At 42.9% G+C, this 21,226-nt stretch overlaps 1 protein-coding gene across 13 annotated transcripts in view; it reads right to left on the bottom strand.

Annotated features, from left to right (window-relative positions):
* Nucleotides 1–4,765: 4,765 nt before the first annotated feature.
* Nucleotides 4,766–21,226, bottom strand: part of ST7 (suppression of tumorigenicity 7) — a 248,100-nt gene continuing 231,639 nt past the window's right edge. For 9 of the 13 annotated variants that reach the window (XM_042922747.1, XM_042922752.1, XM_042922842.1 and 6 more), the window contains 3 exons: nucleotides 15,775–15,867; nucleotides 12,788–12,927; nucleotides 10,728–11,743 (listed from right to left, as the gene is read on the bottom strand). In XM_042922747.1, coding sequence (XP_042778681.1) covers nucleotides 11,624–11,743; nucleotides 12,788–12,927; nucleotides 15,775–15,867 — 353 coding nt within the window. In that variant the 3' untranslated portion in view covers nucleotides 10,728–11,623. Of the gene's footprint in view, nucleotides 5,108–10,727; nucleotides 11,744–12,787; nucleotides 12,928–15,774; nucleotides 15,868–21,226 lie in introns of those variants that run through there. The other 4 variants (XM_042922767.1, XM_042922757.1, XM_042922786.1 and 1 more) reach the window with 2 other exon arrangements.

The raw sequence follows: 21,226 nt of genomic DNA, 5'->3' as shown, positions 1-21,226 counted from the left end.
AAAATGCAGCAATGCAAGGTGCAATTGGGAGAACATGACAGTAACCCCAGCACACAGTAGGTTCTCAATAAATGTCAGTTGCCTCAAGGAATGAGTGAACAAAGGGATGTAATTTATACTGGATGTGAATGAGGTTATCTCTGTTTTGTTTCTATGTGTGAGAGAGAGTGTATTTGAGCATCAGAGAGGGGAAGAGAGAGAAAGAGAGAGAATCCCAAGCAGGCTCCACCCTCAGCATGGAGTTTGATGCAGGGCTTGGTCCCACGACCATGGGATCATGACCTGAGCTGAAACCAAGAGTTGGATGCTCAACTGACTTGAGCCACCCAGGTGCTCCTTTTTACCTTTTGTTGTTGTTGTTGTTGTTGTTGTTGTTGTTGTTGTTGTTGCTGTTGAGAGAGCATAAGTGTGCATGCACCAGGAGAAGGGGCAGAGGGACTGGGAGAGAGAGAATGTTAAGCAGGCTCCATACAGGCATGGAGCCTAACTCAGATCTCCCGACTGTAAGGTCATGACCTGAGCTGAAACCAAGAGTCTGATGTTTAACTGACTGAGTCACCTATGTGCCACAAAGGAGGTTATCTTTGATTTGAGGGGCAATATAACTTTGAGATGTTAACTTCTATTTCCTCCCTGAATTCTCCCTTTTTGTTATTTCAAGTCCAGATCTTGTAGTTATTTGCCACAGAAAACTACCAGAGAAGCATTCTGAAAGAGGCTGTGTTTGGAGGGGCATGCTCCCTCCTGCAGAGACTGTCCTGGGTACCCAAGAGGGAGAGTGCAGGAGCTGAGACTCATAAAGGGGTGGTCTGTGGGCCCAGGAGCAGAAGGCGCAGCAGGGAGATGCATGTGGGGAGCCTGGTGTGGGGTGTGGTCTCAGGTCCTGCACTTCGCATGTGCCACCAGACTTAAGGGACACTGTGGGCTTGGATAATGATGCTGTCAGAGACACCAGGACACAGGTTTGGAAGGCAGATTTTGTGGTAAGGGGGCTCAGAGCCAGAAGTAGGTGGTTTAAAACAAAGTTTTTTGCTTTTTTTAAAATTATACTCATTCCATACCCTCTCACACTGTAACCCATTCCCACCCCTTCCCTGAAACAACATGCCAACTTGAGGTTTGCTTGCCTTTAGATGAAGGTCAGTTGAGGTTTTCCGTTCCAAGGTTTTCTTCCTAAGGTTAGTCACACACAAGCTTCAAGGCTGAGACCCAAGGGAGTAGGAAATCGACTTGAGCTGGATACAACAGAAGACAAGCTGGAGAAAGCAGGCAAGAGAACCTGCTTCCTTTCTGTCCCCTTTGTGCCTGCCGGAGAATTACAGATGGCATTCTGCAGCAGATACAGATACCACCAGAAGGCCATCTGTCCTCTGAGCTCCTGCAGCTCTCCAGAGCATTCCTGATAGAGGGCCATACCTCTGCTGGACATTTTTTTTTTTTGTAGCCAATTCCTGCCTCTTCAGCCTACCATCTTTGACCCTCAAAAGCCAGAACAGCCCCCTCCCCCTTTTAAATTTCAAGTTGTCTAGTGACTCAGCGCACAGATTTGTTTTAGCTTGGTGAAATGCATAGTCGCAGAGCCAGGAGAAGAACAATATGAACCAGTGGAAGGAACATAAGCATATCTTAAACATTTTAACATAGGCCCTGAAGTTTCACATTGAAGAAAGATGTAATTAAAAAAAATAATACTAATGGAAAGAAAGATCACAAGTTTACTTAATAATCCATGGGTGTAAGGTATTAGGGTTTACATGGGTAAAGGTATTGGGAACACATGGTTGAGTATCTTTGACGTTTTCATTAGATATTGCAGGATAACATTAAAAATAAATTCATTTAAGGCCATAACGGAGAACCAATTATTAGGGACTGCCCAAATATGATCACTCCTGAACAAGGAGGAACCAAAACAGAAATTTCTAGAAAAGAATGAAGAACCCTTCATAGCAAAATCTAAGGGACAAGAAAGCTCCACTTAGAGAAAAATTTATAGCCTTATAAACCTCTTCCTTAAAATAAAATAAAAATTAACCAATTATTTGTCAAAGGAAATTTAAAAAATTACAATTCTTCTGAACAAGAGAAATCAAGAAGAGCAAATAAACCTAAAAGCTTAAAATATTAAAAGACAAGGCAAGGGGTGCCTGGGTGGCTCAGTTGGTTAAATGTCAGACTTAGGCTCAGGTCATGATCTCATAGTTTGTGAGTTCAAGCTCTGCATTGGGCACTCTGCTGTCAGCACAGAGCCTGCTTTGGATTCTCTGTCTCCCTCTCTCTCTGCCCCTCCCCTGCTCTCTCTCTTTCTCTCAAAAATAAATAAACATTAAAAAATTTTTTTAATTAAAAAAAAGACAAGGCAAAAAATATGGTCGAATGTACCCACAAATCCAAAACTTGTTTCTTTGAAAGATTAGATCAACTTTGTGAAGCTGATTAAAGGGGGAAAAAAGGAAGAGAGCAAAGATATATAAAATTAGGAATGAGAAAAGAGAAATAACCACAGATACAGAAGATATTAAATGAATAATATATAATTAAATAATATATAGATCATTCCCATTTGGTCATATTGTATTATTTCCTATATACACTGCTAGATTCCAATAGGAAGGATCTTCATAGAGGAAAGCCCATCAGAATGGATTCTCATATAGAAATAAAAGAAGGCAGGAATGCAACTTGGATTCCAGTGGCCATTTCAACAAGAAGACAGGAACCATGGACCTTGAGCAAAAACTGTCAAGAACCATGTAAAAGTGATCATCTTAAAAACTGCTCTGTCATATTCGTCGCTCTGGCTCTGCCTCTCCACAGGTTTGCATGGAACCCTTGACAAGGCCTGAATGCTTGTCCTCAGGGGCAGCTAAACAAAGATAACAACCGGCCTGGCATCCAGGCCTGGGGAGATCAGAATGGCAAGAGTGAGTCATGGTTGCTCTTAAGAGTTGAGCACAGTAGTTGAAGACCGAGGCGGAGGAAATGGAGCACAGCTTCGGACTGAAGAGTGACTGGGTTATAAGGTGAAAGGTCTATTAATTTGGCTCAGATTTAGAGAAGCCTCCCTCCTCCTCAGGTGATTAGCTCCTCTCATGGACCATGCACTCATTTCCTTCAGCGATCTCTGTTAACCTTGTGTCTTCATTCTGTCCCCATCTTTTCTCCACCTTTATCTCTCCCGTTCACTCCTTTTCCCCCTCAAAGTCTAACTTTTGCCTCCCCTCTCCATGAAACTGCTTTAAAGTCCTAGTTTAAAATTCTTGTGTTACATTTCTTTGCTGTATCTTCTGCAACTGGGGTTTCTCACAATTCACACTGGGCCATTTCCACTTGCTATTGCCTACGGGCTCTGGGAAGTTTATCACTTAAAGCTTATCACTTAAAGCTAGAGTCCCAACTCAGATCAAAATCTCTTTGGACTTTGGTTTACCCATCTGTTAAGTCAAATAATTGTGTTAGATAATTACTACATTTTCTTCCAGCAAAATTTATATAAGCCTCCTTAGTCCTTCTCTGCTGGAACCAACTCCTTTCCTCTGTGAATAAAATTTTATTTGTATCATGAATTGCATCAATTTATTCAACACATCATTTGAGCATCCACTTCAGGTCAAGATTTAAGTCAGAGGAAGAAGAAGCAAAGAGGCAAACAAGGCAGGCACAGCCACTGCCCCTCAAGAGTAGCACTATTGGTGTGGATACAGGGGATCAGCCTCTTCTGAAACAATTCCCTCAGAGCAGGAGCCAGCGCCTCTCCCCATCAGGGCTTTGCACAAAGGCAGTAGAAATACAGACTTGCCCAAAGCGTGAGAAGCCCTTGTGCACTGAACCATTGCCTGCCCACTTACTTTGCTCGTGGAGGAAGGCCAGGAGCCGGCAGCAAGTCCAGCTGGGAAGGAGAGAAGGTGGTGGTGCTTTCCCTGCACGCTGCCTGTTTTAATGCGCCTGGGAAAAGTTTCAGGATTCTAAATAAAATGGAAAACAAACTATGTAAAGGACAGTCCTTTTTTTTTAAGCACTCAATTGAGATTTCAAATAGCAGTACTTTCACTTCAGATAGAGGATTCAACGTTATTTATTTTTCTTCTTTTGTTTAAGTAAAGCCAGATGTTCAGCAGGTGTGAATCGGAGGCTTTCAAAGGTGGTGAGGACAAATGACCATTTTGGTTCAGAAAGCTAAAATGATCAAAGAACACTTACATTTAAGCATCAAGAATGCAAAAATGATAAAAAAAAAAAAAAGTAATAAAGTGCCCTTATGAGAAAACATTGTAAAAATGGCAACATTGAAAAGTAGTCAGGTTCTACAACAGACTGTTGGGTCTGTAGCTTCTCATCGAAAGTTTTTTTCTCACAACAAATTTTCATAAAGCAAAATGATTCCTAGAGCTAGAGTGCTGAATTCTATTCAATGAGTAGAGTCTCTGACTAGAACAACTTGTCATGGCACATGTGTCTCATTTCATTCACGCTGCCCGTCAGTCATTGTGGAAGCTGGTTTTGTGCATGTGACCTACGAGGAACGACAGTTTGGGGCTGAAAAAGATGGTACATTTTTGCCGAAGACATTCCATTTTCCAAACCACCGACTGTATGTAGGAGTACTAAGGGCCTCCTGGGATGAGTTCCATTAGCAAAGAAAACCATTGTGGGACATTCAGAAGATCTGGGTCCTTAGTAAATGAAATGTAAACACATAAGTTTATTTGGGACACCAACACTTTTAAGGTTGGAAGACACCGGAAGACACAACTGGTTGCTGCAATACACAAAAGTTTATTTTTGATTTTTTTTTCTTTTCTGAAGGCAAAATATAATAGAACTGAACATCAATGAATTTTGTACAACAAAAACAGCTTTTAATATGGAACAGACAGTCCATGAATGATTTAAAATCTCGGAATGGCTTCCCTTTTTCAAAGTCATGCTTTCTTGCGGTCCACGAGGAGTTGGCACAAAGAGACAGTGGCAGCCCGCTGGGTGAGGTGAGGGGAAGGACGGGTGGGCTTCCCTAGATCCGCGTCAGCTGGTGCCACAGGCTGGATGGGAGGATGCTTTCCACTTTCTCCATGACAAAGTTTAGGGGGGCAAACAAAGTGCTGAGGAACTGCAAAGAAACCAGAAAGGCAGAGAGTCAGGAGAGATCTCGTTCAAGGCTATAAAATGAACCTCTCCAACCTACACTTGCATCTTCAGTCTCGGTATCATGTAAGTCTCAAAGGCTACAATTTTATCTTTATGTTTATGGGAAACATAGTTGATGACCACACCTGAGTTCCAGCCCCCACCCCCAGCTCTGATAGGTAAGGAGGAGAAGGGTCTGCTGCTGCCCCCTTCACTCCTGACAGCAGACCCACAGTCCCCAGTCCTTGCAATTCGTCTTCAGGATCTGCGCTGCCCCTACAGGTGCCATTAAAAGGGACTGACAGTTGGGTGACAAGTAGGCTGAGGAGTTAAAAGATGGTGACATCTTAGATCACCTGCCTGCCTAGCTGGGTTCAGAACCCACTTTAAGTGGACAAGGCAATTTCAAAAAGGCAAGTTTGATACATGGCCGTAAATTGCTTTGGGATCCTATTGTCTCCGAAACACCTCTGTAGCCCATGCTCATTTCTGAACTACCTGCTTAGTGGAGTGCATCATGGGAGCCTGGGGGAGGGCAGCAAACTGGCCAGTCCATGGATGACATGTCCTTGTTGAAGAAGTGCTGTCTGAGGAGATGTTTGGGAGCTCTCTCATTTGGTTTCTAAACTCCTTTCTGCTTTTCATGTAGAGAATAATGCTCATTAACAGTGCCTTTTAAGAAAGCCAAGTGCCTTGCCTGAGACTCATTTAACATAACCTCAAATTTGTTCTGATTATGTTCTTGTGAAGAATCAGCTTCATTCTGCAAACCATTCAGCATCTGGCAGAAGAGGTCCCCTAACAGAGCCCCATATGAGACAGAGGTGTCTGGGTGGTTTCCATGCTCTCCATCTGTTTAGAACCAAGGTATTATCTCGTTAGGGTTCAATACCTGGTTCTTACACTGTGGTGTTCTTTGTCCTAATCCCTTATCCTCAGCAGAGCACAGTCTACACCACCAAGGGTAGTATGTAAATACACATGCAGAGGGGAAACATGGTTCTGAGGTCAAAGTAGTAGTATATTTAATGAAGTAAAACAGGCTCCTCCACTGGCCATATGTTCTATGATTTCAGATCTTCAATAAGGGGTATGGCAGGCAAGTTTCCAAAATTCACTTGACCTCAGAATCTTTCCTTTTTTCTAGTTGTTTTTAAGAAGCAGTAGAATACTACTTGGGAAGGTCTGTGACACATTATAGCTGGACCGTTAAGTGTGACATTAGAGTGAGGAAACTCAAGATAGTGTAAGATTTGGAATCTTTCCCCATGCTGTGTCTTTTACATCAATTAGATGTATTTACTCAGTAAGGCACCTAAGTGCTGGATGAAATATAAAGGAGTCTGGGCACAAACTCCCATTATCAGGGAGCTCAAAGCCTAGGGTCGTGGGGGAGGGATAGGTGGCCACAGAGATCTTTACACAACAAAGTAATAGTACCAGATAGACCATCATAGAATGGAAGATGGAAGATAAAAGCATCAAGAGGGTTCAGAAAAGGGAGAGAATCCATTCGGATTGAAAGAATCAGGAAAAACTTAAAATGGAGCAACTGAAATAGACCACAACGGATGGCTGGGATGTCAGAGATGCAGATGGGGCAAGGATGGCAAGGAGAGAAATACAAGCAGGTGATGCCTCCAGGTTCAATGAGCAGCTGGAACAGAAATGGGAAAGTAACTGGTATGCTCAGAAGAGGATAAATAATTCAGCTTAGCTCAATAGTGCAGAGTTTAAAAGTGACCAGAAGAACTCTGGGGAGGGCCTTGAATGCCACCTTGGGTTTGGAGTTAAGAAATAGGCAGCCATGTTAGCACTTGAGCAAATGTGGATGGCTCTTTCATCAAGTGGGTCTTAGATATATGGCAATTTCTGGTAACCTTCTGAAACTGTCCTTTGTTACATGCACAGAACCATGTGGGATGCTCTCCCTGTGGCCCAGGAATGAGTAATTACTACCCAAGCTGCTGATGACAGAGTTTGTAAAATCCTAGTAATGAGAAGATTGTTTGTTTATTAAAATCCTAGTTTTGAGATTTTGTTTGTTTGTAATCTGAGACCACTAAGGCTCCATAAAACACAGCATCTGCCTATAATCCTAGTTCCATAAAGAGGAGCCAGGTGCTGACGTAGTCTGGGTAAACCAGAGATGCTGACAGGGGTTGTTAGTTGGGGCTCACCAAACAAGTGATATTGCTGGTGAAGTTATCATCTCCTAAAGACTTGACCTAAAAAAGATTTAGAACCACCGAAGTTGTGATGGAGTGGGTAAGGAACTACTGAATACTAGCATGAGCTACTGTGGTTAGATGAAAGGCATCGCTCATGGTCTGTATTCTGGGCAATTTCACGCACTAAATGTGGGACACCAAGGAGCCTCAGCTTGGGTAGCAGAGCAAATGAAGAGGTCGTTACAAAGTTGCTTCAAAATAAGGCCTGTTTGTTTGCTTTGTTTTGGGCGCTGACCTGACTTGCATAAAAAGAACAAAAGTGGGGCCTCTGGAAATCAAGAGGGGAATCTCCCACTCTGTTTGATGTCTGTAACTGCCCCTCTTCCCACACTGCACAGTAAAGACACAGTGGGCCCTGACTCCTTGAACTTCACCTGCACTTCTCAATAAGGTTCCGCAAGAGAAATGAAGTCCTACCACCTCCAGTATATGTGATGATTTACTGCTCTCCCTCATATCTAGAGTGGTCTGTTCTTGGGAGAATTGAGAAAAGAATCCCCAGAACCTTTTCATAAAGATCCTAATTCTCTCGCAGCACCCAAGTGGGGATGTGCACCTTTTATTACTAAGCTACCTCCCTCCTCAGCACCCCTCCCTGCATCCTCTTCCCCATCCCTCTCCCACAGGGAAGAAGCATACAAGGTAATGAGGCGTCTGAAGCTGATAAGCCCTCTCATTCAGTAACCAGATAAAGGTTAGTGGCTTTCATCAGGAGGTATAAAAAACAAGTTTGGGGGAACATGCCTTGCTTTGGATGTTCATTTATACTTGTTTGCATGTTTGAAAATCAGACAATACTTTTTGGCCAGAGACTCAACCAATGCATGGAGAAACGGCAGTTTCACTTACAGACTCGGGAAATTTATGGCCTGAAAAGTTTAGTCTGAATGAGCAACACCAGGCACCCCTGGAACAGCTCGTCTATCTCAACATCCAAAACTTCTGTCCAGAGGGCAGAGATACATGGTCCAAAACGCACTGTGATTCAATCAGTGTCTTATGGTGAGAAAAGGCAACTGAACTAATAAAAAAGAGAGAGTGACACTTCAATCGCCTGATCCTCCTTTTCCCAAAACACCATTATTTAGAAGAAGGTCATGGCTCCCAACATGCTTCGTTAACATTCAAAATGCCTCTGCTTATCTGAATAAGTTCCAGGTGCCCTATGCAATCAGACAATTGACATTTCACTGTAATCAATATCAGACTTCAAAGAGGTCAAGGCCTATAAGTGAAGATGAGAGTCAGAAGTCAGGGGGCTCAGTCTCAGTGAAGGAGAGAGATCAGAGGAGGAAAGACAGAGCCCTTCAAAGCAGACAGGGTCAAAATGCTGACCTTCCCACATTCTATGAGGGGCTGGGTTTGGAACGATAACTTATTTATATGAGCAACCTTATCTTAGTAACCAAACATTCTAGGAAGAGTTAGTCTTAAGTCATTGAGGTAGATTAGATTAGGGGGGAAAGCCAGTTGAAGCCGTTCGTTTTACTATTTTCCAGTGGCTCCCACTTTGCTGTGGGCTTCTTTACTGGCTGCATATCAACATATAAACACACTGGAGAGTTCCCAAGCTGCATGTAGCCTGGGGGGTGCCAGTGCAATCTCTCTGCATCTACTAAAAGTCATTATCCCAGGGATATTATCTCAGGCGAGGGCTGAGAAAGTCATTTTCACAAGCTGCAAATGGTTGTGGGAAGCCTATAGGGCGACTGCGATAACGTGCAGGGGGCTTCATGAGAGGCCTGCAGCAGTGAGGAGGGTGAAAACATGGGGGAAGACTCTGGGGACAAGGTCGGGGGAGAGGGACGGTGCCTGTCTCCTTCAGGCCATCCATCTTCCTTCCCCACAAAGTCTCTCTAAACATTTTGGAAACTGTTAAACCTTCAGGAAGGGCAAGATGAATGTGATCTTCCAGGCAGAGGTTTAAAAGCAAATTTATCTAAACTATATTTGGTTATTATGAGTAGCCGACCAAACTACTGCACCTCGGTAGAGTATAAAATAGGAGGACCATAAGGCAAAATGATATTTTATTCAATCATCTGATCTAGACTCAAAACCAGAGCTTTGGAAACATTAAATGATCCATAATGAACACATCACTGATATTCTGGAGCCGGTAGAGCCTTTTCTACGGACACTTAGTTGTATTCTATTTACTATCCTCCACTCCCCCAGACCCTTCCCTGGTTAATGCAGTTTCAGGCCATTAGTCATTTCATTCAATATGGTGGTCTCGGCCCTGGCTGCACACCTGAATCGCTGGGAAGCATCTGAAAACTTAAGATGCCCATGCTGCCCCCCAGGCCAGTGAAGTCAGGAGGCAGGCATTAGTCACTTGTAAGCTCCCCAGGTGATTCCAAGGTACAGCCAGGGCGAAACATCTGTCACCTTCGAAAGCTTTCCCCCCAGTGGCACTGGCACAGCACCACGTACTTGTGAGTGGCTGCTCAGATGTTCAGCTTGCTAGAGACCAGTGTTCCTAGAAGCAGGTATGGTGCTCAACACCTCACTCAGAATCTGCTGGAATCCTTGTTAAAAACACAGATTTCTGGGTGCTAGCACTCAATATTCTGAGTTTCTGGTGGTGGGGCCAAGTGAATTTTTTTCACACTAGAGGGTGAAAATCTCTATTCTGATCCAAAATCCCACCAACTGCTATTTGTTTACTGAAAAATACTGGGACAATGACATATTTTTACAAAAATGCTCTAAAAAATGTTTAAGAGAGGAACATAAAAGGAGGAAATATAACTGTCTACTATTGTAAATATATTCCTATTTTAAATTTTGCTAAGTTAAACTCTATTCAGAATTTTGGCAACTATTTTTACTCAGAGGTTGGCTTGGGAGTATAATAATGAATAGTGGAGGTCCATAAACTAGGGAACATCCAACATGGGGCGTTCTGGGTTTAAAAATCATGTTATATACAGAAGACTTAAGGAAATTTGTGATGTTTTACCAAGAGTCAGAGGTCAGAGGTCGCCACGAATGTATTAGCTGTCCTAAGAATTTGCAAGAAGGAGACTTGTTGAGTATAGTTTTGGAGGATAGATAGGAACAACAGGTGGATATTAGAGGAAGGCATATTTTATATAAAGAAGACTTCTGAGTGATCCAACAATGAAATGGGCTTTGATGTTAAGTAGGCAAGTTCCCCAACACTGAGAGCATTCAAGAAGAGTCTAAATGACCTCCATCCCATTACTCTTGAAGGCAGTTTAAGGTCCCTTTCAACTCTAAGAGTCCATGATTATAATTACAAAAGAAGAGGAGAAATGCTAAACTGTATCTGATTTTTACAGTGATTCTTTCTGCAGAAACCACTACCATTTATTTATTTAATAATCATTTATTGAAAACCTACTACGTGCAAGGCACTGTGCAAAGCTTTGGGGATACAGAGATGAGGAAGACACAGTCCTGCTCTCAAGGAGCTCACATTCTAAAAGGGGGACGGACAAGTTTTTAACAATTATAGTACAATAAGTGTGATAATATAGGTATTCATAGAATACTGTGGGATCATGGAGGAAAGACCTCTAACTCAGCTTGGGAGAAACTTAGAAAGAAAGCTGAGTGTAAAAGAGTGAAGAGGAGTTAGTAGAGTGGACAAGCCAAGGTGGTGATGGGGAAGGGCATTCCATGCAGAGCAAAAGGCACGTGCAAAGGCACTGAGGTGTACAAGAGCCTGTGCATCTGGGAGTGGTGAGTCACTATGGTCTAAGAGCAATGTCTATGCAAGAGGTGGGAGAGATGAGGCCGAAGAGGCAAGCAAGGCATGACTGTAAAGGACCTTGCATGCCTTGCTAAAGATCTGGGACTTTATTCTGAAGTTGGTGGGAAACCTTTGGAGAAATTCAAGCAGGGAAGTGACATGCTCAGACTTGCAATTTAGAAAGATCATTCTTGTGTCAGTACGAGAGAAGGACTGGCAGGGGATGGAACCGGAAGCAAGGAGACCAGTTAAGACTCTGGCAGAGGAGTCCAAGCAAGAAATAACAAGACCTAAACTGAGAGAGATGCTATGGGGAGAGAAGGGGCTAAGAAGGGATGAATTACATTTACTGAACGCCTAGTAGCATTGGAGGTTAGATCCGACAGACTGGGAGCTGAGACAGGTAGGGTGTGGAGAGTGAGAGAGGAGCCTGGGAGGGCTGCTGCGCTTCTGGCTTGAGTAACTGGGTGGATGGCAGAGGCAATGGCAGAGGTCAGGAATACAGGAGGAGGGGTGGTTTTGGTGGTGGGGGAAGAGGGTGATGAGTTCAGTTTTGGAAATGTTGAGATTGAGGTGCCGGTGGAATTTCCAGTTCATCTTCAACACGCATGAAAATGCTCTTGCAATTCCAGTCCCTGAACTCTGCCGAGCAGAAAATGTCAATCATCTGGAAAGGGATTAAATCACCCAGCCAAGTTAGAAATCATCCTTTCTGACTCCACTCGCCTTGAAATCAGAATGGAGTTCCAGGAAAAAGCATTGATACTCTTTTCCTTATTCCTTCTGTTTGAAACCCATCTGTGGCAAAATCCTTACACTTATCCTCACTGCATGTGAAGGTTAAAATGGTTGGTTTTCGGGGAGCCTTCGTGGCTCCGGTTAAACAGCCGGCTTCGGCTTAGGTCACGATCTCACGGTTTGTGAGTTCGAGCCCCGCTGACAGCTCAGAACCTGGAGCCTGCTTCGGATTCTGTCTCCCTCTCTCTCTGCCCCTCCCCCGCTTGCACTCTGTGTCTCTCTCTCTCTCTCAAAAATAAACGTTAAAAAAATGGTTGGTTTTCAACAAGGAAACAATGGCTCTTGATTGTCAATGCAGATGGATTTTCTTATTATTAAAGCTCCTCTCCACAGTCCTACTTAAAGACTCTTACTGGATTTCCATATTCTAAATGTCGCATCTGTATATTTCTTAATACAAGTTCTTAATATACTTTTTAATTACGAGCCCTTCACACGTTCTCAGCTCATTCCCCCAACAGGCCAACAGTTTGTACCCATTAAAATATTTATTGAAATCATCTTTGAAAATGTAAATCTCATGTTTATTGAAGGAAAGACTCACAATATCTAAAGATTAGATATAATGTCATTCAACTTATGTAAAACTGAGTAATTTCCCATACATTTTCTCATTTACTAGGATTCCCTTAATTATTTATTTAATCCTTTTAGGCTTCATGCTTTTTTTGAAATCTGGTAATTTTTTTGTGAAATGAGGCAAGGCATGCATTTACAAACAACCTACACTTTTCTCATTTGACCCTCAACCTTTTGATTCTACTGATGAAGATGAAAATTACACAATGAGCAAAAAATCAATACAGGTAAATCCATTTCTACACAACCCTCCTTCATGTCTCTTCTCCTTCCCTTGGCTTCCCTTGGCTTCCCATGTCCCTTCCCTCAGGCCCCCCTCTTGGCAAATACTCACAGCTTTTGCAAAGACCCCCATGAGTTCCGGGAACTGATGTGTCAAGAGGGCCAGCATGGCTGTGAAGGAACACAATCCGGCAGTGAAGAGGATGAAGAAGGGAAGCTCCTTCTTTGGGTAAACTGAGACTTCATGGAAAGCTGTGGAGAAATGCAGACAGAAACATGAGTGCCATAGTGAAATGCATCCTCAGGGAATTTCTGTACGTGGGACTGACTCTTCAGAGCTGTGGCTGAAGCCTCTTGGAAATGAAAAGGGCAGGGTACTTGAATGAACCAGAGCCAACATCTGAGCCAGCCTCTGGCTTGCCTATCTGCTTCTCCCAAGTCCATGTTCAACCTTGAGCGCTCTACTTGGGAGGCATGATAGGGCTAATTTGAGGATGTTACATATTTTGGGGCAGGAACAGTAACACACTTTACACCTAATACATAGTATTACTTTCTCAAAAGGAAACACAAATAAAACAAAACCTTATTCACATTATAAAATACATGTTCATTGGACAAAACCCGGAAAACCCAAAACTAAGTCTACTGGGAAAAAAAAAAAAATCTCTCTAGATTTTGACCTTCCTGTAATATTTTAGTCATTATAATGAGGCGATATTAGTTTATCTTGTATTTTTTCCTGGCACACTCTAAGTCTGTCGGTGGAGGGAGCCACCCTGATAGACATTCAGCAAAGACCTCACATGGTGGCCAATTCAATCTGCAAAGGTTGGAAATCAAGGCTGCAGGGGTCATCCGGCACAATCGTAGGAGAACCGTAATGATAAATACACTTCCAACAATCACCAAAAAAAAACCCAAACCAAAACAAAACAAAAACAAAAACAAAAAAACAACCAAACAACCAAAAAAACAAAAACAAAACAAAACAAAACAAAACAAAACAAAACAAACTGGTGCTCTTTAGAGCCCCTTCCATAACTTCAAAGTTTCAAATGTTGGGTTTGGGAAAACCAAAGAACAGGTGGTGCCAATGCCAAGGGAACGGACCCCCTGCTTTCTGCTCACCATGTGGCTGTGAGCAGCCTGGGCGCTGGGGGTGCCCTCCAGGGGAGGTAAGGCTGGCCTGTGCAGAGAGAGGGGCCCCAGCTGCAGGCGCCCTGGCTGAGGGGGCTGTAAAACTGCCTGTGAGCAGTACTGCCACTGGAACCGAGACGGTCCAAGTGCTCCACGTTCTTCAGGAAATCCAAGATCTGAAGGCCTTTCTGCGACTGTTCAGCTCTCATTACTTACAGCCCTAAACTATAACCCGCTTGGCCTGAAAGTGAGGGTGGAGACAGCAGGGAGGGACAGGGCACAAAGAAGTGTGCACACCTGAATCCGGGCCATCTACCTGCTGGGATTCGAAAGAAGGTACAAGCACGTTTGGGGCCTAATGTCCAACAAGGGTACTTTTAAAGTGCAAAACGTGGGTAGCATTTAAAACAATCGGCCCTCTTTGTATCCACACCATCCTTGCTGTCAACACCCAACCCCCGAAAGATTTTGAGGGGAGATCAGATTTTGGTCAACTGCATTCAGTTCCAGAAATGAGAGTCATAACTTTCTATTTCAGGTTCATAAAGATTACTCCTATGAAGTTTCTTTTAAGAGCTATAATCTCGTTCTAATAGTGAATCTAGTCCCATGGAAACTTAATTGGATTCAAAGAAAACATTTTAAAACTGTGCTTTTCAGAAAACTGCCATTCTTACTAGAAATGGAAATTTTAACAAGGGTCTCCCTGAAGGACAGTCCAAAGGTAAAGTGTGGGCACACATAACAGAAATTTCTGAAATAGAATCTAATGTAGTGTGAGGCATTTTCACAATAAAACTCGGGCAAGGAGCAACGCATCACTGAACTTTCCCGGCTCCATAAGGAACAAACATGACATTGCCTCGGGCCAGCAAGGAAACAGGTGAGCCACCTCTCGCTGCTTCAGTCTAAGAGACCAATTCGTTTTGCACCCAGACCCCACCATGTTGGGGATTTATGATAGGCTCAATAACATTGGCATTGCACAATTTATTATTGGAGCACCTAGGGCTCCAAACTTACACTACTCCCCTGGGCTCTGAGATAGGCTATAACTGGGGTGGGTCAAAGAGAGGCAGTGGTAGGAGAGAGGACAAGGGAGAGAGAATAGCCAAAATTTGGAGCTTATTATCTAAGGGAGGAAAATATGTCCTAAGTCAGGGCCACACGAAGAGCCTGGACAGGATCCCCAAATACAGTATGATTTGATAATAGCTATTTAGCAGGACTTGTCAAAACAATGTCGTATTACAGTAAACCAAATCATTCTTCCCACGTGCGGTGTGGACCAAGAGACTGCCAGCTTGTAAGGTTCTTGAGGGCAGGGTTCCCCCTCTTCTTGCTGCATACAGTGCTGAGGCTGCACGTGTGCTCTGCACATGTCATGCCAACCCACTACGTGCATCCACGAGCTGCTCATGGGAAATCCCTCTGGCCAAGAGCATTGCATCACCACAGACAGCATGCCCGCCCTGCCCCACGACTCTGCCTCTGGCAATGATGCCAGCGTCCTGGCGCTGCCCACTCATCCGTGACTCATGTGCAGCACCCTCTGAAGTCAGTGCTTCCTCTTCAAACTCCACTCTGTGCAGACTGCATTTGACCAGCTGGGCCACGCAAGGGGGCACCAGGCACAGTGGACCAGCCTGTGCACATCAGCCCGGAACTAGGGGTCTCTGTGCTCAGGCCAACTGGTACATGATAGCTCTTCATTTAAATTTAAGTCCTTGGAGGTCTTTCCCTTTGATGAATCTGGAGGGACTTGGAGGAGCAGGATGCCAAACCCACACACATAACTCATTTTAATGCATATGCTATCCAGTAAGGACAGGGCTTGGGAGAAGAGTAATAAAAGACAAGGAACACTGTAAACATTTATCATTCCCACCTCTTCCCATCCCCACATTCGTGCACACCACCCTCACTGGCTGAGGAGAGGAATACAGAAGTGAGACTTACATGGAAGCAGCTCTCGATCTGCTGTTTCTGTACAGATTGGGTAAGGATAAAACAGATGTCCCTTTTCCAAGGGATAAGGGATCATCCGAAAAGCTGAAAATGAGAGACAATATGTTAGAGGTTCAATATTTGTCTCATAACTTCTCGATTTCAAAAAGGGGCTTTTCAAGCATTTTTATAATGGTAAACAGTTCTACAAGTAACTCCCAGAAAGGATGCAAGAGTTACCCAAACTCTGAGTTATATGCCAGATAAGCTGTCAGAGATGCATTATGATGTATGACTCACACATTTATCTCACACTATATATTCTGGGCAAACCTCACAAAACTGGGTGGGGATAGGGTGCAGGGGAGTAGGGAAGCCATCAGCTCAATGCCCAGGATTTCCTCATCTACAAAGTATTATTAAAATGTCACAAGCACTAATTCAATATAGCTCAACTGATGGTAATAACACAAACCTGGATTGAAATGCTTCCCCAAGAAGCAAATGTGGATTGACTAGCTGAAGCTTGTTATAGATGTACAAATATGAAAGGCATTCTACCATGTCTATTTAAAAAACATGTCTAGGTGGATGAGAATTCCAACCAAGATGGACAAAAGTGCAAACCTAAAATTGCATGACTTGGGAGGTATTTCTAAACTTTAAATGAAACTTTTCAATCTTCAATACCATGTGGGGGGAAAAATGGATCTGGAGAGATTGATTATCTGTGTTTTGATGATGTCAGGCCACCTAAATTCTGCTCTTGTGGCTTCAGATAACATGAGGTCTCACACTGAATTATGGCTTTCCAATCAATCCATCCCTTTCCATTATCACGTGTGTTACTCTCCCTGTTACGATGTCATCAGCATGTTAGTCTCACTGTTGCTATGAACTTAGTGCTCACAGAGTAATTTTTCTTCAACAGATGTCCTTTAACTACAGCATGCTGTACATGTAAAGTATAAAAACGACACCCTACATTGGCAAGGTCACATAACAATCCTTGCTTTCATGTGTATCAAAGAGGAGTAGGTAGGGGCAACACAACAATCTTTTTAGTCTTAAATGCTGCATTTCAAGGAATCGTAGCTACATCCTCAGCTGTGTAATTACCTCCACCTTCTCAAAATGCCATCAATGTACGTATTTATCTTTTGCATACTTATTTCAAATGGGAATCAGAAACAAAGAATGTTCTCCCTCACAAGAAATGACAAGGTTCCATTGTAACCAGCATCAGTGCACATATGGTATTTATTCTGGTGTCTGAATATTATTTAAAAGTAAAAACATTATGTATGTGATTCCAGCATTTGGAATGCAGTCAATCTACACCACAGTGGTATCACTCTGAGGTTACAGCACATTGCCATGGAGAATATAAATCACTAGAAACGTGGGATTAGAGCAGAGCCAGTGTGCTGGCAGTTTGCTGAGGTAAAAATGTTATCAATTTTCCTCTTGTAACAGAAACCTCTTAAACGGAGATTAAAACATTAAAAACACCCCAGACTTTAACTCTTCTTAAAATGAAAGGCTCACCCTAGTTCAATCAGACTTCTCTTTCACACAAAGATGGCTTCTGCTCACTGCAACTAACAAGAGGCACTCCCTGCACAGGTTGTTAGCACGCAGACATCACTCAGAGGAACCAGTATGTCTCATTAGGTTTGCAAGATGAGGAAAAAAAGTACAAAACAAAACCAGTGCCTTAACAGGACGCTAAAATCTCTTCTGGGAAGCAGTATGTTTAAATTTAAACTGCAGTATGGCAGGATTTTAATACCGTTTCCCATAAATGAAGGCTGCTATGAAAGCATCCCAAAAATGTGGAAAAACCTACGTGGAATTTTTTTTTACCCCAGATTCTCTATGCACGACAGGGCTGCTGTAATTATGAATCTGTTCAGGTTCACATGATGTAAATAAACCCTCACTTTTCAAAGCGGCTATAAATTTGAATGCTAAATTTTACTCAAAATTGAAGTCAGTCTGCACTTCAGGGAGCAATTTTTTAAGTGAAATATAGGAGTGCAAGATCTTGAGAGTGTTCAACCATAGAAATCAAATGGTTGGTTGGTGTCTTTTCAGTCAGATGCCAGATCTTTTTTTCTGCAGTGTTTGGCGTGCATACAGGATTCTGTGCATCAAGTTAGTCTTTTCCTTCTAATCAGTTCTGGTCTTTTTGGAGAGGGTGGAGAGAGTGGTTACATACAACTTACACACACACACACACACACACACACACACACACACACACAGAGTCGTCCTGCACTGTTCTCCCCACCTCGCCCCCTCCCACGGCTCCCTCCCTCGCAACCTCCATGACTGAAAGATGTTTGGGGCGCTCTAAAAATTTCGTTCTCATGTCAGTTGTCATTTACATCGAGTTCAGAAAATAAGATTAAGCTTTTTGGCTTCACTAAACAAAAGCAAATACAATTTCTGTTTGCAATTCTATCCCTCAGCCACCCTGCTGTGCAGGGTCCAGGAGAGTGTGAGATAAGCAGTGGAGGTCTGGGGAGAGCAGCAAGAGGCACTACAGAAGCCCCACAAGCCTCACCTCCCACCTCCGGATCCCCTCACTGAGAAGACAAGAACCTCGTGGTTTTAGCTGAATGTCCAGAAATTTTGCAAGTGCAAGTAGTTACATGCTGATCTGATGGTGGAAAGAGGAATTAAAAAAAAAAAGGGCATCTATTTTATTAATTTTATCTATTTCCTAAGTGACTACAAAGCTCCTAAAAATCTTTGTCTGGAAAAACACATGTTTCAGAGGAATTAAAAATGTACATGTATTTGGTTAAAAACAAAACAAAAAAGCTGGGCCACTCCAGGTTAATGCATAATACACGAACGGCATTTCATGTCTGCATTTTCTTCTATGTGCTGTCACCTCTCCTACCTTGACTTCTGTTGCGCCATTGAGGAAGAGACAAAATGAAATGGGGAGCCAGTTAATGAACACATAGGACCCCCACAGCAAAGTCTGAGGCATTACACTGCTGTCTTTTCTCCCTGACCAGACTCGTTTTCTAAGCCCCATGCCTTTCAGTGTTGTGCTCACCAGAGACCCTATACTAATCCTGGAGAAAAAAATTAACAGAACCAAAGAGGGGACAGAAGGATAGATGCATGAACAAACTAATTCCGAATTTTCCCATTGATTTCCAGTGACCTCTCATCTTACCCACTATATGGATAAGGATAGAAGATAACGTGGGATATTTTGTCTATGTTGGCCTTTTTCAAAGAGGATCTCAGAGAACTTTATATAGACAGATTACTTGTAGTAGTGAGAAGTGAGTTTGAATCCTAGCTCCACCCTATTAAAATGTGAGTGCTTCCTCATGCGCCAGGGATAGAAAGGTGAGCCACACACTGTCCCTGCATTGATGGAGCTCACTGCCTGCGGCGGGAAACAGATGATCCAATAATCATGAAAATCAACGTGGAAGTTTCCCTGTGATGGTGCCCCCATGCTGTGCATATCTAATAAAGGAGTCGTGGAGGTGACAGGTAAGGATGAGCTAAACTTGACCAAGCTAACAACTGTATGAGACTGGGTGGGTCATTAGTCTGTGTCCAGTCTCTCTGTCTGTAAACATGAGAATACTACAGACTCTGAGAGGCTTCAAGAAACTAAGTGTCTCGGGGCACCTGGGTGGCTCAGTCGGTTGAGTGGCCGACTTCGGCTCAGGTCATGATCTCGCAGTCCGTGAGGGCTGTGAGTTCAAGCCCCGCGTCGGGCTCTGTGCTGACAGCTCAGAGCCTGGAGCCTGTTTCAGATTCTGTGTCTCCCTCTCTCTGACCCTCCCCTGTTCATGCTCTGTCTCTCTCTGTCTCAAAAATAAATAAATAAATTAATTAAAAAAAAAAAAAAAGAAACTAAGTGTCTCAACATGGGGTCCGATGGCCCAATAAAGGTTAGGTTTCTCTTCACATTCTCTTTCTACTAAACCCAAAGTTCCTACTTTCTCTATCAGGTCATACTCTTGCTAATAAGTAAAAATGCTGCTTGTTTATAAACAACTAGAAGTGCAAATGACAGAGCAGAAAACTATCATCAAAATACAAATTTTACATTGTCACCTTTGAATGTAAAGTAGGTAACTGGCTATAAAGGCTAGCTGTCTTTTATGAGGCATTTGGGCACAATAATAAAGAGTTCTAAAGTCAAAAAGCCTGGGTTCTGATCCACATTCTTTCACTAGTTATGTGGTCTTGGGAAAATCACCCTCCCTTGATTAAATGATGTACCGGTCCAATTCTGAAGAGAAATTCTGGAATTTTATAGGAGATTCACTAACTTGCTGGCGACCCTCAACACCTGAACACTCTGTTCCTACTTCCATGACAGTACTGCCTGTGTGCACACTGTATGTTATATGTGTGTGTGTGTGTTTCTAGATGTATATGTGACTATATAGGAGCAGACGCATATGTGTATCCACACACACACATATTAATGTTTCTCTCAAAGCATTTAAGAGTCTTATGTATCCTGGTCTCTCCAACACAACGCCTGGCACAAAGGAGGCGCTCAATAAATGTTCAATGAATAAAGGAATAAGTGAACTAATGCACAATCAGGAAGAGACACAGTTTTCCTTTTAAAATCTCAGGCGGATTGAAATTACGGCCCATCGCCAAGATAGAATAAATGAAAGGGACAAGCTGGTCTTACTGGGCAGTAGGTGACGAGGCACTGCATGACATCTGGAGACTGGCTATGAGAGTAAGTTAACTACGACCAGAAACTTTAGCAGACCATCACTTTCTCCCCAAATTATAAAATTTAGCATTGGCTCTATGGGCTGAGTGGTGGGGAAATCTCTCTTTAGCAGTCCAAAAGGTGCCAGCCTTTTGGAGGAAAGGTTTGGTTAGAGGAAATGCCCCAAGGACCACATCTTACAGCAAGCAGCATTTACTATCAGGTTCAAAGAGAATAAATTAGAATCAGAATTTCATCCTATGCTTCAACAATGGGCCATTTTCTCCTCTCAAAGGAAATATTCTGCCTTAGTCCCCCTCAAAAACACCACCTTCAAATCTTATACATTATTTAGTGAATTCTTTGGGGAGAAAAAAATCTCCAAAAAGAAAATAAAGAGTCTTACTTGGTCAAGTGGAAAAAACGGAAACAAAGAAAGGCTAAGTGATTTACCCCATGGCATACTTGTCTTCTGATATATAGAACTAAGAAAGTTAAATCTTAAAGTTCGTAGTTGCGGTCAGCAGACTACCCTGCTTTGTAAAATAAATACAGCTAAAATGAGCCTTGTAAAGATCGAGGTAGGAAGGAGATAAGGCCACATCAGTATTTAATATAGGTAAAACATAGATGTGCCATTTAAAATAGGGCCCCATAAGGCGCAATACTGTTGTAAATAAGACCCAGTTCAAATGAGATCCCTCATTTATATACGTTTTGTATATTCAACTCAGACTTGCAGAA

This window comes from Panthera leo, chromosome A2 (genome assembly GCF_018350215.1).
Source record: "Panthera leo isolate Ple1 chromosome A2, P.leo_Ple1_pat1.1, whole genome shotgun sequence".
Lineage (NCBI taxonomy): Eukaryota > Metazoa > Chordata > Mammalia > Carnivora > Felidae > Panthera > Panthera leo.
This window is presented reverse-complemented; position numbering and strand designations above follow the sequence as displayed.